The sequence below is a fragment of the Liolophura sinensis genome, chromosome 5 (genome assembly GCF_032854445.1).
Source record: "Liolophura sinensis isolate JHLJ2023 chromosome 5, CUHK_Ljap_v2, whole genome shotgun sequence".
Taxonomy (NCBI): domain Eukaryota; kingdom Metazoa; phylum Mollusca; class Polyplacophora; order Chitonida; family Chitonidae; genus Liolophura; species Liolophura sinensis.
In genome coordinates, this window is record NC_088299.1 from 7,074,911 (window position 1) to 7,092,505 (window position 17,595).

Consider the following 17,595-nt stretch of genomic DNA (forward strand, 5'->3'; position numbering starts at 1 on the left):
TGAAGGGACGAGATTCTTTATTGACTGAAAGCGACCAGCTGGCTGACAGCCTCCACATATATATACATGCCATTAATACGGCAATCTCTCACATGTAGTGTAAACATTTCTGATAAGAGCACCCCCCCCCCACCTTCCTAACCCTTCCCCCACCCACCACCACCACCCGTACTTTCCTCTATACATTTCATGTCATATACACTGTGTGATCTCCTATGCCACGTGTACATTTTTGATAGAAACGTCCCAGGAGATCTCCTATGCCATGTATAAATTTTTGATATCAACGTCCCAGGTGATCTATGCAATGTACACATCTGTGCCTGCAGAAGGACAAGGGTTTACGACGATCCCAGTCTTGTGTCAGGAGGTATTTTTGGTACCTGGTGAAGGACAGTGCTTCACAATGAACCCAGCCTTATGTCAGGAGATAAATCCGGTACCTGGTCAAGGACAGTGGTTACCGCGAGCCCAGCGTTATGTCAGGAGATATCCGGTATCTGGTGAACTCCTTTCACATGTGGTCACAGTACTGGTGAAATCATGTCAAATATGTCCACAATACCAGCGGGCATCTGTGACCCACGAAGAGTTGACCAAACTATCCAGGAAGGAAAAAACAAACAAAACAATAATTTTTCTGATAAAAATATATTGCTCATTATAATTTCTACAAAAGGCAGTTGATTATGATTTCTGAGATTCAGTAACTAATACTAACCACGGGCTGGTTTCTAACAGACGCTCAAACAAACAGACGCCCAAACAAAATGACACACAAACCAACAGACACACAAACAAACAGACAACCACTTGGTGACCCTTTAACACGCAGATTAGCCACCTCACTGTTATGAATGAATTACATAAAAAAAATTCTTTTCTTCAACTGGCTGATATCAGGGGACATTTTGCTGTTATGACAGCTTTTGGCAAAATTAATTATCCAGAGCAAAATGTCCGTGTCTGGTGTAACCACAACAACGTGACGCCTACAAGTGCTGGAGTTCTTTTTACAAAGAGATCTTAGCATGTAACTACAGTGGTAACATTATGCTTACAGTACTGCGGCATTCCACAAAGCATGCTTAGCGTTACCGGTTGGTCATCACCATTGTATGAAATACTGTTGGTATTATGTTGTATATTGACCTTAACGGACACCTATTGTACAACAGGGATCAGTGTCCTTGTTTAACAGAGCTTTCAAAAGTCAGTCGAAATATGGACGTAATTTGTCCATAAATCGTACAAGAAATTGGATTTAATGAAATAGGAAATGCTTCAAGCTATCGGTGTAATTGTTGCATGGCCTTCACCTTTGATGCCTTTGTGAGGGCTGACAGAGGGCTGGGGCCGGTTTCACACAGCGCAAGTAGCGTTGAGTACATGGTACAAAGCCCTTTTAACGTTATGAGCATGTTACGGCCATCGGGGCATAATCCTTACATTGCTGGTTGCCACTGTAGTTACGTGCTTGTAACACTAGGAATGTTTCGTACAAGCGGGCCCAGTGCTGTAGGTATTACGTCGCCATGGTAGTTACATGGACGTATCTCTACGTATCTGGGTTTTACGAAACATGGCCCAGATTCTGCTGACCGCACCAAGGACAGAATTGACAACCTATGTCCGGTAAACCAAACCATTACATGTACATGTCCTATATCTAGCAAACCAAACCATTACATGTAAATGTCCTGTGTCTGGCAAACCCAACCATTACATGTACATGTCCTATGTCTGGTAAACCAAACCTTTACATGTCCTGTGTCTGGCAAACCAAACCATTACATGTCTTATGTCTGGCAAACCAAACCATGACATAAACATGTCCTATGTCTGGCAAGCCAAACCATTACACGTACATGTCCTATGTCTGTTAAACCAATCCATTACACATACACGTCCTATGTCTGGTAAACCAATCCATTACATGAACATGTCCTATGTCTGGCAAACCAACCCATTACATGTACATGTCCTATGTCTAGGAAGCCAAACCATTACATGAACATGTCCTGTGTCTGGCAAACCAATCCTTTACATGAACATGTCCTATGTCTGGCAAACCAAACCATTACACGTACATGTCCTATGTCTAGGAAACCAAGCCATTACATGAACATGTCCTATGTCTGGCAAACCAAACCATTACAGGTACATGTCCTATGTCTGGCAAACCAATCCATTACATGTACTTGTCCTATGTCTGGCAAACCAAACCATTACATGTACATGCCCTATGTCTAGCAAACCAATCCATCACATAAACATGTCCTACGTCTGGCAAACCAAACCATTACATGTACATGTCCTATATCTGGCAAACCAAACCATTACATGTACATATTCTATGTCTGGCAAACCAAACCATTACATGCACATGTCCTATGTGTGGTAAACTAAAGCTTTACATGTACATGTCTTATGTCTGACAAACCAAACCATTACATGTACATGTCCTATGTTTGGTAAACTAAACCTTTACATGTACATGTTCTATGTCTGGCAAACCAAACAACGACATAAACATGTCCTATGTCTGGCAAGCCAAACCATTACATGTACATGTCTTATGTCTGGAAAACCAATCCAATACAAGCACATGTCCTATGTGTGGCAAACCAATCCATTACATGATTGTCGCGATAAAACTGAAATATTGTTGAAAGCGACGTTAAAGCTTTCATACACACATACATACAAACCAATCCATTACATGTACATGTCCTATGTCTGACAAACCAAACCATTATGTGTACATGTCCTATGTGTGGCAAACCAAACCATTACATGAACATGTCCTATGTATGGCAAACCAAACCATGTCACAAACATGTCTTACATCTGGCAAACCAAACCATTACATGTACATGTCCTATGTGTGGCAAACCGAACCATTACATGTACATGTCCTATGTCTGGCAAACCAAACCATTACATGTACATATCCTATGTCTAGCAAACCAAACCATTATGTGTACATGTCCTATGTGTGGCAAACTAATTGTTTACATGTACATGTCTTGTGTCTGACAAACCAAACCATTACATGAACATATTCTTTGTTCTGCAAACCAAATCGTTACTTATACATGCCCTATGTGTGGCAAACCAAACCATTACATGTCCTATGTCTGGCAAACCAAGCCGTTACACGTACATGTTCTATGTCTGGCGATCCACACCAGTACATGAACGTGTCCTTTGTCTGGCAAACCAAACCATTACATGTCCTATGTCTGGCAAACCAAGCCGTTACACGTACATGTTCTATGTCTGCTGATCCAAACCAGTACATGAACGTGTCCTTTGTCTGGCAAACCAAACCATTACATGTGCATGTCCTATGTTTGGCAAACGTAACCGTTAAATGGACATTGCTCTGCCTAAAATATCACATGTATTTTTAACCCCGAGTGTCGATAAAATAGGTCTAGGCATTCTAATAAGGTTCTGAGGGATAATTCTGAACCATCAAGGGTTAACTGTGTATTATCAGTATCATCAGCGTACTGGCTTTCCTTAAATTCAGTATCATTGTAAAGTATTCCTCTGATAGATTTATTCTCTCGAATCCTTTTTCCTAACGGTTCCTCACAAAGTAAAAATAGTTATAGTGAAACTGGATCGCCTTTTCTACATGCACGCGATACCTCGAAAAATGATGACAATGCCCATTTTAAATAATGGAAATGCTTACATCCTTATAGTACATTAACCCAATTTTGAATCATATCACCAAAAGTTTTTATGACTTCATTTAAAAATGTCCAGGAAAGGCCTTTTCAAAATCAGTAAATAATAAAAGTGCGGGGATTTGTTTGTCTTTGGTTTGAAACATTAGGTCATATATAACACGAATATTTTCACATATATTACCCTCCTGGGATAAATCCATTTTGGTCTTCGTGAATCAGTTCTTTTTAAGCAGATTTAATTCTGTTTGAAAATGCAGTTTAAGATAAGTTTGTAGTTTACGTTTAAAAGTGATATTGACCAATTTTTAACAGATGATGTGGTTTGTTGGATTTTAGTAGACAGGTGATTACACCTTGCCTGAAAGGCAATGGTAACTCTCCATTTTGGAGGCTTGAATTAACAATTAGAACTAAAAACCTCCCAATTTTATCCAAAATATTTTGTAAAGTTCGACTGGAACCCATCAAGGCTTGGACTTTTATCGTTTTTTTGTATATCTTAAGTTTAATGTTAGTTCTAACATGAAACTATTTTATCAGTCCATTTTAAAAAAAGCGATTTCAAACATACCCTGTTTTCCCAGTTTGGATGTTCTCATGATCTTTTGGTAGATTGTATTACTGTACTTGCTGTGAATTTGAGGATTAAGAATATGCTGCAAAATATAATGCCATAAAAAATATATATATATATATATATGAAAAATAAAACATTCAAGGTTTTTTTTCAGGACAGAAACAAGTCCGTGCTACATAAATATAAACTTGTAGTATAAAAGGGGCCTCCGTGGCTCAGTTGGGTAGCGCAGCGTAATGACCCAGGAGTCTTTCACCAATGCCGTAGCTGTGAGTTCAAGTCCAGCTCATGCTGGCTTCCTCTCCGGCTGTATATGGGAAGGTCTGTCAGCTACCTGCGGATGGTCGTGGGTTTCCCCCGGGCTCTGCCCGGTTTCCACCCACCATAATGCTGGCCGCCGTCGTATAAGTGAAATATTCTTGAGTATGGCGTAAAACACCAATCAAAAAAAAAAAAAAAAAACAAGTAGTATGAAAAGGGGAGATAATCTACTATATTACTGTTTACTCTGATCATGCCACTAAATCATGATCTTTGTATTAAAATGGGCTGTTGAGAAACATTACATGCCTGTGTTATTAACTCTGTTTATGAACCAAATAAAGACATGTAAACTTTTCTGTTTACAGTATTAATATTATAAACATGGAAATGAATTTCTCTTAAACAAACCAGCAGTCATGTATTTGAAAGATAACATCTAAAGGATAGAAAGAATTATAAATGAACAGACCAATTCTCTGCAACAAACAATGCAATAGACGTTTGAGTATTGGACTTCGAGCAATCCTAAAAAATATTACATGTAATTAAACTTTCAATAAAGCAACATACAAATTTCACTTTACAGAGTAATGGTTAGATTAGAAGAAAAGAAGAAGCAATATCCTGGAAGATCTATACTCGTTGTAGATTATTTTTATTTTCTGTGATACAGTAATATTGCATCGCATAACGAGTCTACAAAGTGTAGATACAAAGTTTTACAGGCATTTCCTTCAGCTGGTAGCTTATTAACAGCTTTAAGCCAAATTTTTGGCTTTGAAATTCAAGTCACGCACCATTCCACGGGCTTTAAACTGTCTTATCAGTGTTTATTTGGATTGACAGATTGGTTGTATCTCCTGGTGTTTGAAGGTTTGTTTATACATGAACTTTTTTCAGCTGGTCTCATCACAAGTTGTCGAAGATCTCTTAATGATTGGATATGTTTGATCCGACCCCAAAAATTCGACACTGCTGAATCAACCAGACTGTGTAGAACACTTTTTCTAATTCATAATGTCAAAATCCATAAGTTCAGTTTCGACATCAAGAACACATTGTTTTGGAAGACGTCAGAATTATTTTAAAAAACCAGTAGCATGCTGAATGTTGGGTGGAGTTCATTGTGTTTTGACGGAGGGTGACATCAATTACCGAAACTGCTATTGGCTCAACCCTATTACTGACATTGCCATATTTGAAATAGTTTACCACCTTTAGCATGAAACAACCTTAATAAATGAATTTTATTTTATCTCTTGCAGTATATGTTCTAACGGCGGTGTAAATTTAGAGATGGATGTTAGGAGATTAAAGCCATGTAGTCTGTTCGCACAGGCAGTAGTGTAGGCTGTGTTACCGCATAACGTTTGTTCCTCTCGTTTGTTGGTGCAGCCATTATCAAAACAAATTTCTCCCCACGCCGATTTCACAGCATGCAACTTGCTGTTGAATGATTATAACGTCACCCGAGGCAATGAGTTCTTGGTGTCGAAACTAAGCTTATGGAGTTAAACATTATTAATTAGAAAAAGTATTCTGAATCCATTTTCCTTGTAATAATATAGACCTTCAACATGTCAATGTGGGTTGTTACGTGTCACTGATTAAATGCAAATTTGGTAGCGAGAATCACTAATTTTACAGACAGCTGAATATATGCGACTCCCTAAAAGAAACAGACCATAATACATACATGTAGTAGTTTTTGGAGACTCAAGAGAGTCCTGTTTATCTATTTATCTGACAGGTATTTAACATAGTATTCATGACTTTTCACTTATATACGATGGCGGTCAGTTGTGTGGAAGATACTGGAGTAAACCACCGAAGGAAAAGTGGGCAGATTCACGGCCATCCGCAGATTGCTGGCCTTCCCACGTACTGTTGGAGAGCTGGGCTGCTATAAGCTTGAACTCTTACGCAATATCTAATCTTAATATGTGACACCTTATGTATTTTTATATTTTTTGATTTATTTGTTGGGTATTTTACGCCGTACTCAAGAATGTCTCACGTATACCATGGCGGCCAGCATTCTGGTGGGAGGAAACCGCGCAGAGAAAGGGAGAAACCCTCGACCATACGCAGGTTGCTGCAAAACCTTCCAACGTACGACCGGACAGGAAGCCAGTATGAAGACATGATACTTCAGGGGGGCAGCACCTTGCCAGCATGGACTCGCCCTGCTACAAGAAGACAGTATATGTAGGCCTACACACGCCTGTAATGACTCATCGTCGTCATGTAATTGAAAAATTGTTAAGTATGACGTAAAACCGGAGGGATTCGTTTACTCATCACTGTTAACAAAAACACATTAAACTATATACAGCGTCATGAGGTTGAATATCGCCAATTCAAAGCCAAATACAAGATAATCGAGTACCACAAATAACAAAATCACAACAATATACGACTTCATTCTGTCAAATATCACCAAAATGTATACCTTTAGCATGAACAAAGATAAACAACTTTGTTTCACCAAAGTTTAAAGCAGAACAATCATTCTTAAGGACTAACAGAAGAGGTGCAAAGCTATGGTGCCCGCTGGGTAACCGTAGGGGACCTATAGGCCCTACTTAAAGAACCACCATCGACATAGAGTTTCACAGCGTTGCACAGAAAAATGAACAACCGATGGTATACATGTACTCGCATCGTATAGGGTAACATGGTGTTAGATATCACCTACCGAAAAGCACGATATACAACTCTGTGTTGTAACATACCACCCAAATCAAAAACACCATAGTGGCCGTACAATTTCATGGTGTTCCCTATCGCTTAACCTAAAAGACGATCAACCAGATTTAACAATTACACTGTTCAGAACAACTAATTGTTATATAAATATCAACCATCTATATAATACAACACTATGGTGGGAGGAAACCGGGCAAAGCCCGCGGCGGAAACCCACGGCCATCCGCAGGTTGACAAGTAATTTACTGAAATGTCAAGTATACATAATCAGTTTTATAGGGCCAATTCAGCAGAGAACAATACGGTCATGTAACACGGCAAACCATTTGATTTACGTATGCCTGATTGAAAATGAAAGAAATATGGTCTTAATACCAAACGAAATGCAAGCAACATATACTTTAAAATCTGAATCTTTTAAATGTAGACTGTACAGTGTTAATTTATGACCTGATGCTCTTTGATTTTGTAAGGTCACAGGACAAACTTTATATTTCTGTCTGTAACCTCAGTCCTAAGACAGCTTACAGCAGCTATATATATATATATATATACAACACTATGGTGGGAGGAATATATATATATATATATATATACATATATATATATATATATATATAATGCTATACTTTTCACTTGCATGCCAGCAGTCTGGTATATGGGTGAAAGAAACCAGAGTAAACCACCCACCTTCAGCAGATACCTGACCAACCTCCTGACAAAAGCTTACTTAGAACCGAAGTCAAACCAGCAAGGGTTGGATTTGAACATATCATTGTTGGTCAACGGTCTGGTATCCACAGTAGCAGAGATCTTCAACTGTCTGAAGCCAGTAATGTCTGACAGTGGGGCTTAAGAGAGTGAGTGAGTGCTTGGGGTTTAACGTGGTATTTAACAATTTTTCAGTCATATGAAGACAAAGGAATCCTTTGAGTGCATGTAATGAGCCTCCTTGTTGCAAGACGGATTTCCACCCCTCTTTTATCTAGAGCTGCTTCACTGAGACGACTTACCGAAGACAAGTAAGCCGCACCGCCATTATACTGATACGGGTCAACCCTTTATGCTGAACACCAAGCGAGGAAGTTACAATTTCCTCTTTTAAGGTCTTAGTTGTGACTTGACCCAGGATTGACCCTGGATTTACCGCTCCCGAAGCGGACGCTCTGCCAACCGTGCTATCGGGGCCGGTGAACTGAAGTGAAAGTTGTGTGTTGAAAGCTGTAAGTGACGAAACTGAAATTCATGAGTTAAAACATGAAGCCAGAAAAGGAGGGGGGTAGGGGGGGGGGGGGGGCAAAAAGTATCAATCTAGGTCACAGTGACAATTATAGTGTGAGTGTCTGGATTATGGTACAAGTCCTAAAAATTTCAACATTATTTACATGAACTTTGAGAAATCTGATTTACTAAGTTTTGTGAAAGTTGGTCCAGTAAGATAACAAAAAGCCCCTCTTATCTCAGATTGTATACGTTTAATCATTACACATGTGTACACACATTTCATGTACCCACATGTTACACGTTCACATGCCAGGGAATAACAGAACAAAGTCAAAATAATCAAATTAGATCAACAAGAATATCAAACCAAATATGCAAATAAGCATTTGACACAAATAAATAATTGAAATTTGCACAAATAAACCTGATTAGTATGATTTCTCAATGGTTCAACAATACAGTGCTTTAATTAATAATTACTTAAACTGCCGTCCATGTACTGTACAATGTAGAGCTCACCAGCCTCCTCAATCTCATATACATTTATTTTATGGCTCACAAAGAGATGAACAGCAACTGTCATGTTTTAAGATGTCAAACTCTTGTGGCTACTGAATCATTACTTTGCTAAAGCTATTCAAATTAAAATTGCGCTTTGTCATCTAAGGGAGGCCATCCCAGCCGATTCAATGCCGTTTTCATTTACCATTACAAGTATTCTATCAAAATCATATAAACAGCATGAACTGCAACTGTCACACAAGTGATTAATAATTACTTAACCACAGGTATTCAAATTAAATTTAAATATTATCATCCAGCCTCGACCATCCCCAACTATTCAATGTCGTATTTATTTACAGCTATTCTATCAAATCATAAAGTTGTAAGGCATGAAATATAACTGTAACATTTAAAGATGTCAAACTCTTGTTACTATTCAATAATTACTTAACCACAGGTATTCAAATTAAATTCAGATATTATCGTCCAGCCTCGACTGTCCCAGCACTTTCAATCTTGTATTCATTTGTGTGTATTCTATCAAATCACACAGTTGTGAGGCATGAATTGCAACTGAAACGTTTGAAGATGTCAATCTCTTGTTACTATTCAATCATTACTTCACCGCAGGTATTGAAATTAAAATTAGATATTATCATCCAGAGTAGGTGAAACAGCCTTTTCAATGATGTATTCTATCAACTCATAAACATCTAATGTTATAAGATATCAAACTGTTTTTGACTCTACACATTAGGAACGAATGAAGAATAGTGAAGTATAAAGTGACTTTTCGACATTCAAAGATCGGGGCCCCGTTTCACCAAGCACACGTAGCGCTATGTTTATGTAACTACCATGAAGACGTAACACCTACAATACTGGTCGCCATGGTAAATACATGCACGTAATGTAATGCGCGCTTTGTGAAACGAGCCCCAGAACACCGACACCTAGGAAATGAATGATCAAAACAAGGTCAAACCATTGACTTCCCAATCAACAAACTCTGTGAAGAACACACAGAACCGTAAACTGCTGTTTTCATCATAATCAGACATTATCAGTTTGCATCTTTGCTATTCTTTAAATATATCTACATACATACATCATAATTAGAAACACTATCTTCAATCTGTACACGTGTATGAATATCAAGAACAAGGAGAAATGTAAGCTTATTAAAGATGATCTTAATTACATGCATGGTATCTGGACCACTACTACCACATCTACCTTTAATTTGTCTTAATCAGTAAACACTGATCTTACATGTTATTGCAACACTATACTAAGCATCTCAACCGTCTGGAAACTCTAAACAAACAGAACACCCCCAAAAATCAGTATGTATTTCATCAGAATATCTAGAAATTGTGACAGCTTTTGTAACAGTACAACACTATTATTAAAAGAACGGATCACCTTTAAATATTTAAGTGCCCATTGTCTAAAAGGTCATTTTGTGCTGACTGCAAGTATGTCTTTTTACAGTGAATATAATGCAAATATTCACAATCTTCTACGGTGGACTTTTTGGGCAATATTCAACAATCTGATGCACATTGATGTCACAGAATCTTTTAAGCTGCTAAACATTTGATTTATGTATTTATTTGATTGGTGTCTTATGACATACTTAAGAATATTTCACTTATACGATAGCGGCCAGCATTATGGTGGGAGGAAACCACGAAGAGCCCAGGGTAAACTAAGCCTCTAAACATACTCTTACTGCTATATTTCTCTGTCCAACATGAATGTACTACATCTATATAGGTATTCAAAGTGAAAATGTAAATGGTAGAATCTATTTAACAGTAGCCGCAGAAAAGAAGCTGTGATGTCACCGATCTTCAGCGTGTTCAATGTGTGTATATGGGTCACAGTAGTACCACAATGGTTATTTTCTTTCTTTGCATTTTATTCGCTGTAAAAAAAAAACACGTAAAGAAAATTATAAAAACCATGTTTGGAATCTGCATGAAATGGCCTTTCCACTATTTAAAGGTGTTCTCTTACTAACATATTTGCACACATAATCTTGTTTGTCATAAGATAAGCTATGAGATTGTCCCACTCGGCTGCAAGATAACAGATGAAAACAAACTGTCTCTCACATTACCCACACTAGGACAATGGTATGTAGACTGTGTTACCATCTACCTTGTGTAAGGTGCTCACCGCTGGCATGACTTGTTGGTAGGAAATGTTCATGGAGCCCAGGTTGGCCATTTTGTACTCTATAGGGATAGGATTGCCGTCCGCATCAGCGGTCACAGGGATCAGAATATCTGGCAGCTGGCCTGGGTCCAGTGATGGCTGTAGAACAGTGATGTTCGTCACTGCGCGTGCTTCCTCGTCCACCTTGGCCTTAGATCTCATTTGCCGTGACTTGAGATGCTGTATGCCGTGCGTCTGTCGTTCATGGCGTCGCAGATGGTGCTTCTGACGAAACTGGTAACCGCACAGCGTGCACTTGAACTGTGCGTTACTTGTGTGCGCCCGATAGTGGCCATTACACATTACCTCCGTCTTAAACCGCCAAGTACATTCTGGGTAGGGACAACCGAATGGACGGCTAGGATCGTGAACGCGCTTGTGCTTGTTAAGTGTTGACTTGTCAGTGTAGGCATTGCCACAAATATCACAGAGTACACTCCCTTGGCTATGGAACTGACGGTGCGCGTGGATGGCCGCATTGATATTGGACTTGAAACCACACACACTACACGTGTATGCTTCTTTCTGATGAGTTTTCAGATGCTGCTGCAGACTGGTGTTTGTCTTGAATGCTTTGCCACACTCAATACACAGGAAGTTTTTGGTGGGTACGTGTATTCTCATATGTTTCCTGAGGTAGCTCCATTTGTTGAACACCTTGCTACAATTGGTGCACGGGTAATTGCCATGCTTATCCACCATTCTGTCCTTCACTCGGATCGTCTTCAGTGTCTCTCGTCGCTTCCCCACGGCCTGGTGTTCCACAAATTCAGACATCTTCATCAACTTCTGGTCACTATTTTTCTCCGTGGATCTCATCTCTATGAATTCGTGCTGAGACAAGACGTCTGTATGGTTGTCCTTCATATGCTTGATGAACGCCTGTTTCCAGAAAGTCTTATAGTCACAGTGTAAGCACTTGAACGACTGTTTTCCATACATGAACGAACTTCCTCGCACCATACTCGTTACCAACAAAAAGTAAAAATCAAGTTCCTTATTACTCCCCACAGCAGCCGTGTCCTCCTTGGCTGATTTCATCGGTTCTTTTTCAGTGGTGGATTTTTCTGGCGACTTTTGCATGGTCTGGGTATCATTCGCTTGATTTTGCTCTGGTTCCTGAGGTAAAACCTGAACACTGATTCTGTCGTAGGAAATGTTTCCATCTGGTCCCATTGTCTCTATCTGAATGATGTTTGTCTCTTGAGCAGTCTGACCGACTTGAACTTGAGTTACAGCACTGCTGTTGTCGGGTGCAACATCAGAGTTATGCGCCATACCCTGATTGTCATGAATTTCAATTTCATGACCAGCGTTCTCTACGGTGACAGCAGCTGTGAGTTCACTCTCACCTTCCCCTGTGCCATCACAACCTTCTTCCTCGGGTGCCTCTTCTTTCTGCTTTTTCTTACTCCTTCTCCTGCTTTGTGACTTTTGTCTCTTTCCCGGGATAACTTTCGAGGGTCCGCTACCTCCAGGTGGTTTCCTGCGGTAAGCTGATCGACACGACCGTGGTCTTAATCCGTCTGGAAGATCCAGCTTGTGTACTTTCTTGTAGTGTTCTCGTAAGCGGAATGGTTGATAGTAAATAGGACAGGACTCTCCCAACTCACAGGCCATACCTCGATCAGGCTGAGCATCTGTCAAAGACAATGAGTCATCTGAAGTCATGAAACATGGTTCTGCTTACTCTAATAAACCAATTCTAAGTCAACTGGTAATGGTACCAGGCAAATCTTCGATAGTGTCTTTCTCAATCAGAGAAGATTAAAGGAGATATAGATAGTTTTTATTTATGATATTGATGTTTTATGCCGTACTCAAGAATATTTCACTTAAAAGACGGCAGCTTGCATTATGGTGGGAATAAAGTGGGCAGAGCCCAGGGAAAACCCATGGCCATCTGCACGTTTCTGGCATACCTTCCCATATAGGAGAAGTATGGACATTCTTCATTTATTTATTTCATTGGTATTTTATGCCGTACTCAAAAATATTTCACTTACAGGATGGCGTCCAGCAATATGGTGGGATTTATTTATTCCACTGGTGTTTTACGCCGAACTCAAGAATATTTCACTTATACGACGGCAGCCAGCATTATGGTGGGAGGAAATTGGGCAGAGCATGGGGGAAACCCACGACCATCCGCAGGTTGCTGACAGACCTTCCCACTTACGACCGCAGAGGAAGCCAGCATGAGCTGGACTTGAACTCACAGCGACTGCATTGGTGAGAGACTCCTGGATCATTATGCTGTGCTAGCAATATGGTGGGAGGAAACTGAGGAGACCTGGGGGGAACCCATGACCACCTGCACGTTGCTGACAGATCTTCCCATGTATGGCCGGAGCGGAAGCCAGCCAGAACTAGACTTGTGATAGGCTCCTGAGTCATTACGCCCCTACAGCGCGCTAACCAACTGAGCCACAAAGGCCCCCCAGTATGGACATAAAGTAGCCCTCGTATCAATATGTTTACCAGTATAACGAAGTCATAAGTCAGGATGAAACTAAGCTGGCCATCTTCCCGTGCAATGTGACAAAACATGAACTACATTTACATGTAACCATGGTAACAGGTAAAACAAAGATTCTCTGTGGTGTCTTAACAGCAACCAAGTGACATGACAGTGCAAAATGATGTTGCCGCTTCACATCACAGTGTGGCCACTTACACATCTTTCACTATGACTGTATTAGTGTTTACGGGCAAAATTAATATCATTATTACTTGCAATATTTAACATCCAAACCCACCCATGAACACATTTCACAAGATTCATCTAACCCTGTTTATTACTTAATTCTGATATTCCATATACAACCCTGACTGAAGTTGGCAGACTGACTCTGTTCTTCCATATTAAAAGGGACGGTATCTCACAAACGGATGTCGCTTGTTGTTATTGTAATGCGGGAACATGTATACCTGACAACTTCCTGATGCACAGCTGCAGCAGAACCTACAAGAACTGGATTTGGACGTACAACCTCATTGGCCAAGAACCAGTGGAGTTCTTCTACCAAAGCACTGTATGTATCAAAGTTTACTGTATAACTACCCTGGCAAAACATAGTAACAACATACAAAGCCATGGTAGTTACAATCAAGTTAGGGCATCCTTAAAAATGTGTTTGTTGGGTAGTTCACTTGACTGACCACCCCCGCACCCCCCCCACCCACCCTCCAAAAAAAAAAGCTCTGTTAGGGTTTTGAAGGCTTTTTCTAGCTCTCAGTGTTAATTTCTTTAAATTTATCTTGTTCACTAGCCAGAATGATGATAATTATAGTAATATTAAAAAGAATTCCCTTGAAAACAACATTACTTTTTCTGATAGGATCAAGTTTTCTGAAGGAAACAAAGTATAACTCACATTGTATTCTGTGGCTGAGGAATGGTAAGAGTTTGTTGTAAAGCTTCCCACAAACACCACAGGAAAAAGTATCCTGTACTTCTGGTACATACAACAGGCCATCTGAAACAAAGACATACTTGTAATACTAATGAGCATGGATTCACTTATTTGGTTATTGTTCAGTGCCATACAGAAGAATTTTTCACTTTATATGATGACCATCAAAGTACCCACTTCTCCATGCCAACCCATGTGACACCCCACAAACCACTATAAATTTGGTGCAGGAGTAAAGCTAAATAGTTAAGGCATTGTCAGTCATTTCAGCCACAAGGTGAAGCCTCGCTACTAAAATGAATCAGTACCCTATTAGCACTTCCGTTTCTCAGGAACAAATGTAAGCATAAGGTTAATAAAATGTTATATAGTTATATAGTAAAAGGTTAATGATGTAAGTTTGACATTCTGGGCGAGAGGACACAAGGCTACGAGTGACGTCCCCTTGGCGTTGGTGGGCACCTCTCCCAGCTCATGGCAAGGAAGGTCCAGATTTTGATGGTCAACCGATGTCAAGATTTTTACTGCTGCTTTCTCATGAGCTGGGCAAGGCATGCTCCAAAGCTCATTGGCCACGGAATGTTTGGGACTGAGTTATAGTAGAAAATTAATAGTATGACACAGCCAACACAGCACCTTAGAGCTCAAATGACTAGTTCTAGTCAGTGCTTTCAATTGCGTTTTAATAAAAACATTAAGAGGTTGGTCACATTTTCATAACAAAAGAACATTTACAGAATACTGTAAATCGAGCAAGTTAGTCATGGATGAAATTTTAGATCATTTAGGGTATATATTAAATCACTGTACTATTCCACTTCACTACTGTCATGTGGTCACCAGCCCACACTCCAAAGTGATGCTGCGAGTGATGTCCCCTTGATGTTTCTATTATTATTGTGTTCAATTATTATTTTTGTCTTGCTGGGCTGTATGTGTGTTAGAGATGCTGTGCAATCTGGAGGAAGTTGGAAGATTTGGTACTTTCAAAACATCAGCTAAAACAGCGGCACTTCCTCCTGACAAGAGATACAGCTTACAATGATTGATACTTTGCATTTTGGGCTACTTCTGAGATGCCTAGACATTGTATACTAAAAATGCAATGGCAAAAAAACACTGGGTATTTTTCTATCAGTACTTAAAACCTCTGTAACCTTTTCTCAATCGGCAATCTTCAGCCAAGGGGGTCGCACTTTTGTTTTGTCACAATTGGCAATTTGTAAACACAAACCCAGCAAAATTTTGATTGATTTATTTATTTATTTATTTGATTGGTGTTTTATGCTGTACTCAAGAATATTTCACTTATACGATGGAGGCCAGCATTATGGTGGGATGGAACCGGGCATAGCCCGGGGGAAGCCCACGACCATCCGCAGGTTGCTGGCAGACCTTCCCACGTATGGCCGGAGAGGAAGCCAGCATGAGCTGGACGAACTCACAGCGACCGCATTGGTGAGAGACTCCTGGTTCATTACGCTGTGCTAGTGTGCTAACCGACTGAGCCACAGAGCAAAAATTTTGAACACACAGCGATATTTGCCATCTCAAAGTTTTGATGAGTATTCTCCATGAGGGATACTCTTTGGTGTGGAACTGAACGAAGGCTATTCTTGGCAGATAACAACCAGCCACTGTGCAGGACAAACAAAAAGTTCACATCATGGAGAATAGTTGGCTCCATACCCCATTCTGGTGCACAAAGGTTGGAAATGGCGAACATGGTTATCAATTCAAAATTCTGTTGTCCCTATTAGAAATGATCAATACAGTACAGTATAGGCATTACAGCTGAATTTGGTCCAAAAAAGGTGCAACACCCTTGGATAAGGCATGCCAATTGAAAAAATGTCAAGTAGAATGTTGGAAGTGCTATGGAGATTTTAAATTTGATTATAAAAACACCCAGGCTTTTAGGAATGGACCTCTGTTAGACATGTTACATGAGGTATCATTTTATTAGGCATAAATGTGTGAGAAGTATAAAATAAAGTCACAGTGTAGTCATATCCAATGTGAGCTGTCTTGAACACAGTCCAAGATTGCTCTGATTTCCAGTTTGGCAAAATCTTGTTGACAAGGTTGGCTCCTGACCACCAGTCCATTTAAAAATCTCATGCAGTTACCTGCCCTTGTCATATATATTGAGGCTGTCAGTAAAGCCGTTTCATTTGAGCATTATCAAGGAAACTCAGACCCATGCAGCCTAGGAAATAAGTGATAGACGTTGTGTTTGCGATAAATCAACAGGTGAAAAGATAAGGAACATAAGTGTTTGCAAACTTCAGGTCATGGAGACGTATTTGACGGGTAGTTTTAGTCCCAAACGCCGCGACAAACTACCACACCAACTGCATCAGGTTTTTAAATGGAGCGCACTCTGATGTTGTTTTGGGGCGATCCTTAGCGGAACAAAAGTTTGCCATATCTGACGTCAGGGCAATTTCGTACTATCTTGAACATTATAAAAAAATCTAATGATGCAAATCATAAGAATAATTCATTATGGAAGACAAACCTGGCTTTCCTCCATCACCTTTCGTTTGAGGTACGGTTTTCTGGGCTTGAACCTCATTAATCACTTGACATGTTTGGTTCTGGGTTTGAGACAGGGTAGAACTGGAAGATGATCGTTCGACCAAAACATGAACGGCCTTCTCGTATTCATGGTCGCTGTAACCAATCCCTACTGTTGTACTGGTGGGTTGCGCAACAGCAGAAGTTTGAAGCTCACTCATTCTGAGCGTGTTGGGGGACGCTTAGTTCACGATGTAAGTAAATAAATCTTTCAAAAGCGTCATATTCTGTGCTACGATGTTCCGTCTTTTAGTGGAGACGCGGAATTTTCTACCTCAAACGTGGAACTCTTCAATTTTGTCATTATAAATCCTTAACTTTAACGTTAAACCGAAGCAAGATTATCCAATATACACATAGAATTAAAGTCAGTAGATATATAGAGGTAAACAGT

General features: G+C 39.8%; 1 protein-coding gene across 1 annotated transcript; it reads right to left on the minus strand.

Annotated features, from left to right (window-relative positions):
• Positions 1–8,592: 8,592 nt before the first annotated feature.
• On the minus strand, positions 8,593–17,448 carry LOC135465656 (zinc finger protein 41-like). The gene is made up of 3 exons (XM_064742949.1): positions 17,143–17,448; positions 14,583–14,684; positions 8,593–12,845 (listed from the first exon to the last, which is right to left on the minus strand). Exons 1-3 carry the CDS (start codon positions 17,360–17,362, stop codon positions 11,113–11,115), a joined length of 2,055 nt encoding a protein of 684 aa, XP_064599019.1. The 5' UTR covers positions 17,363–17,448; the 3' UTR covers positions 8,593–11,112.
• Between the last annotated feature and the right edge of the window lie 147 nt (positions 17,449–17,595).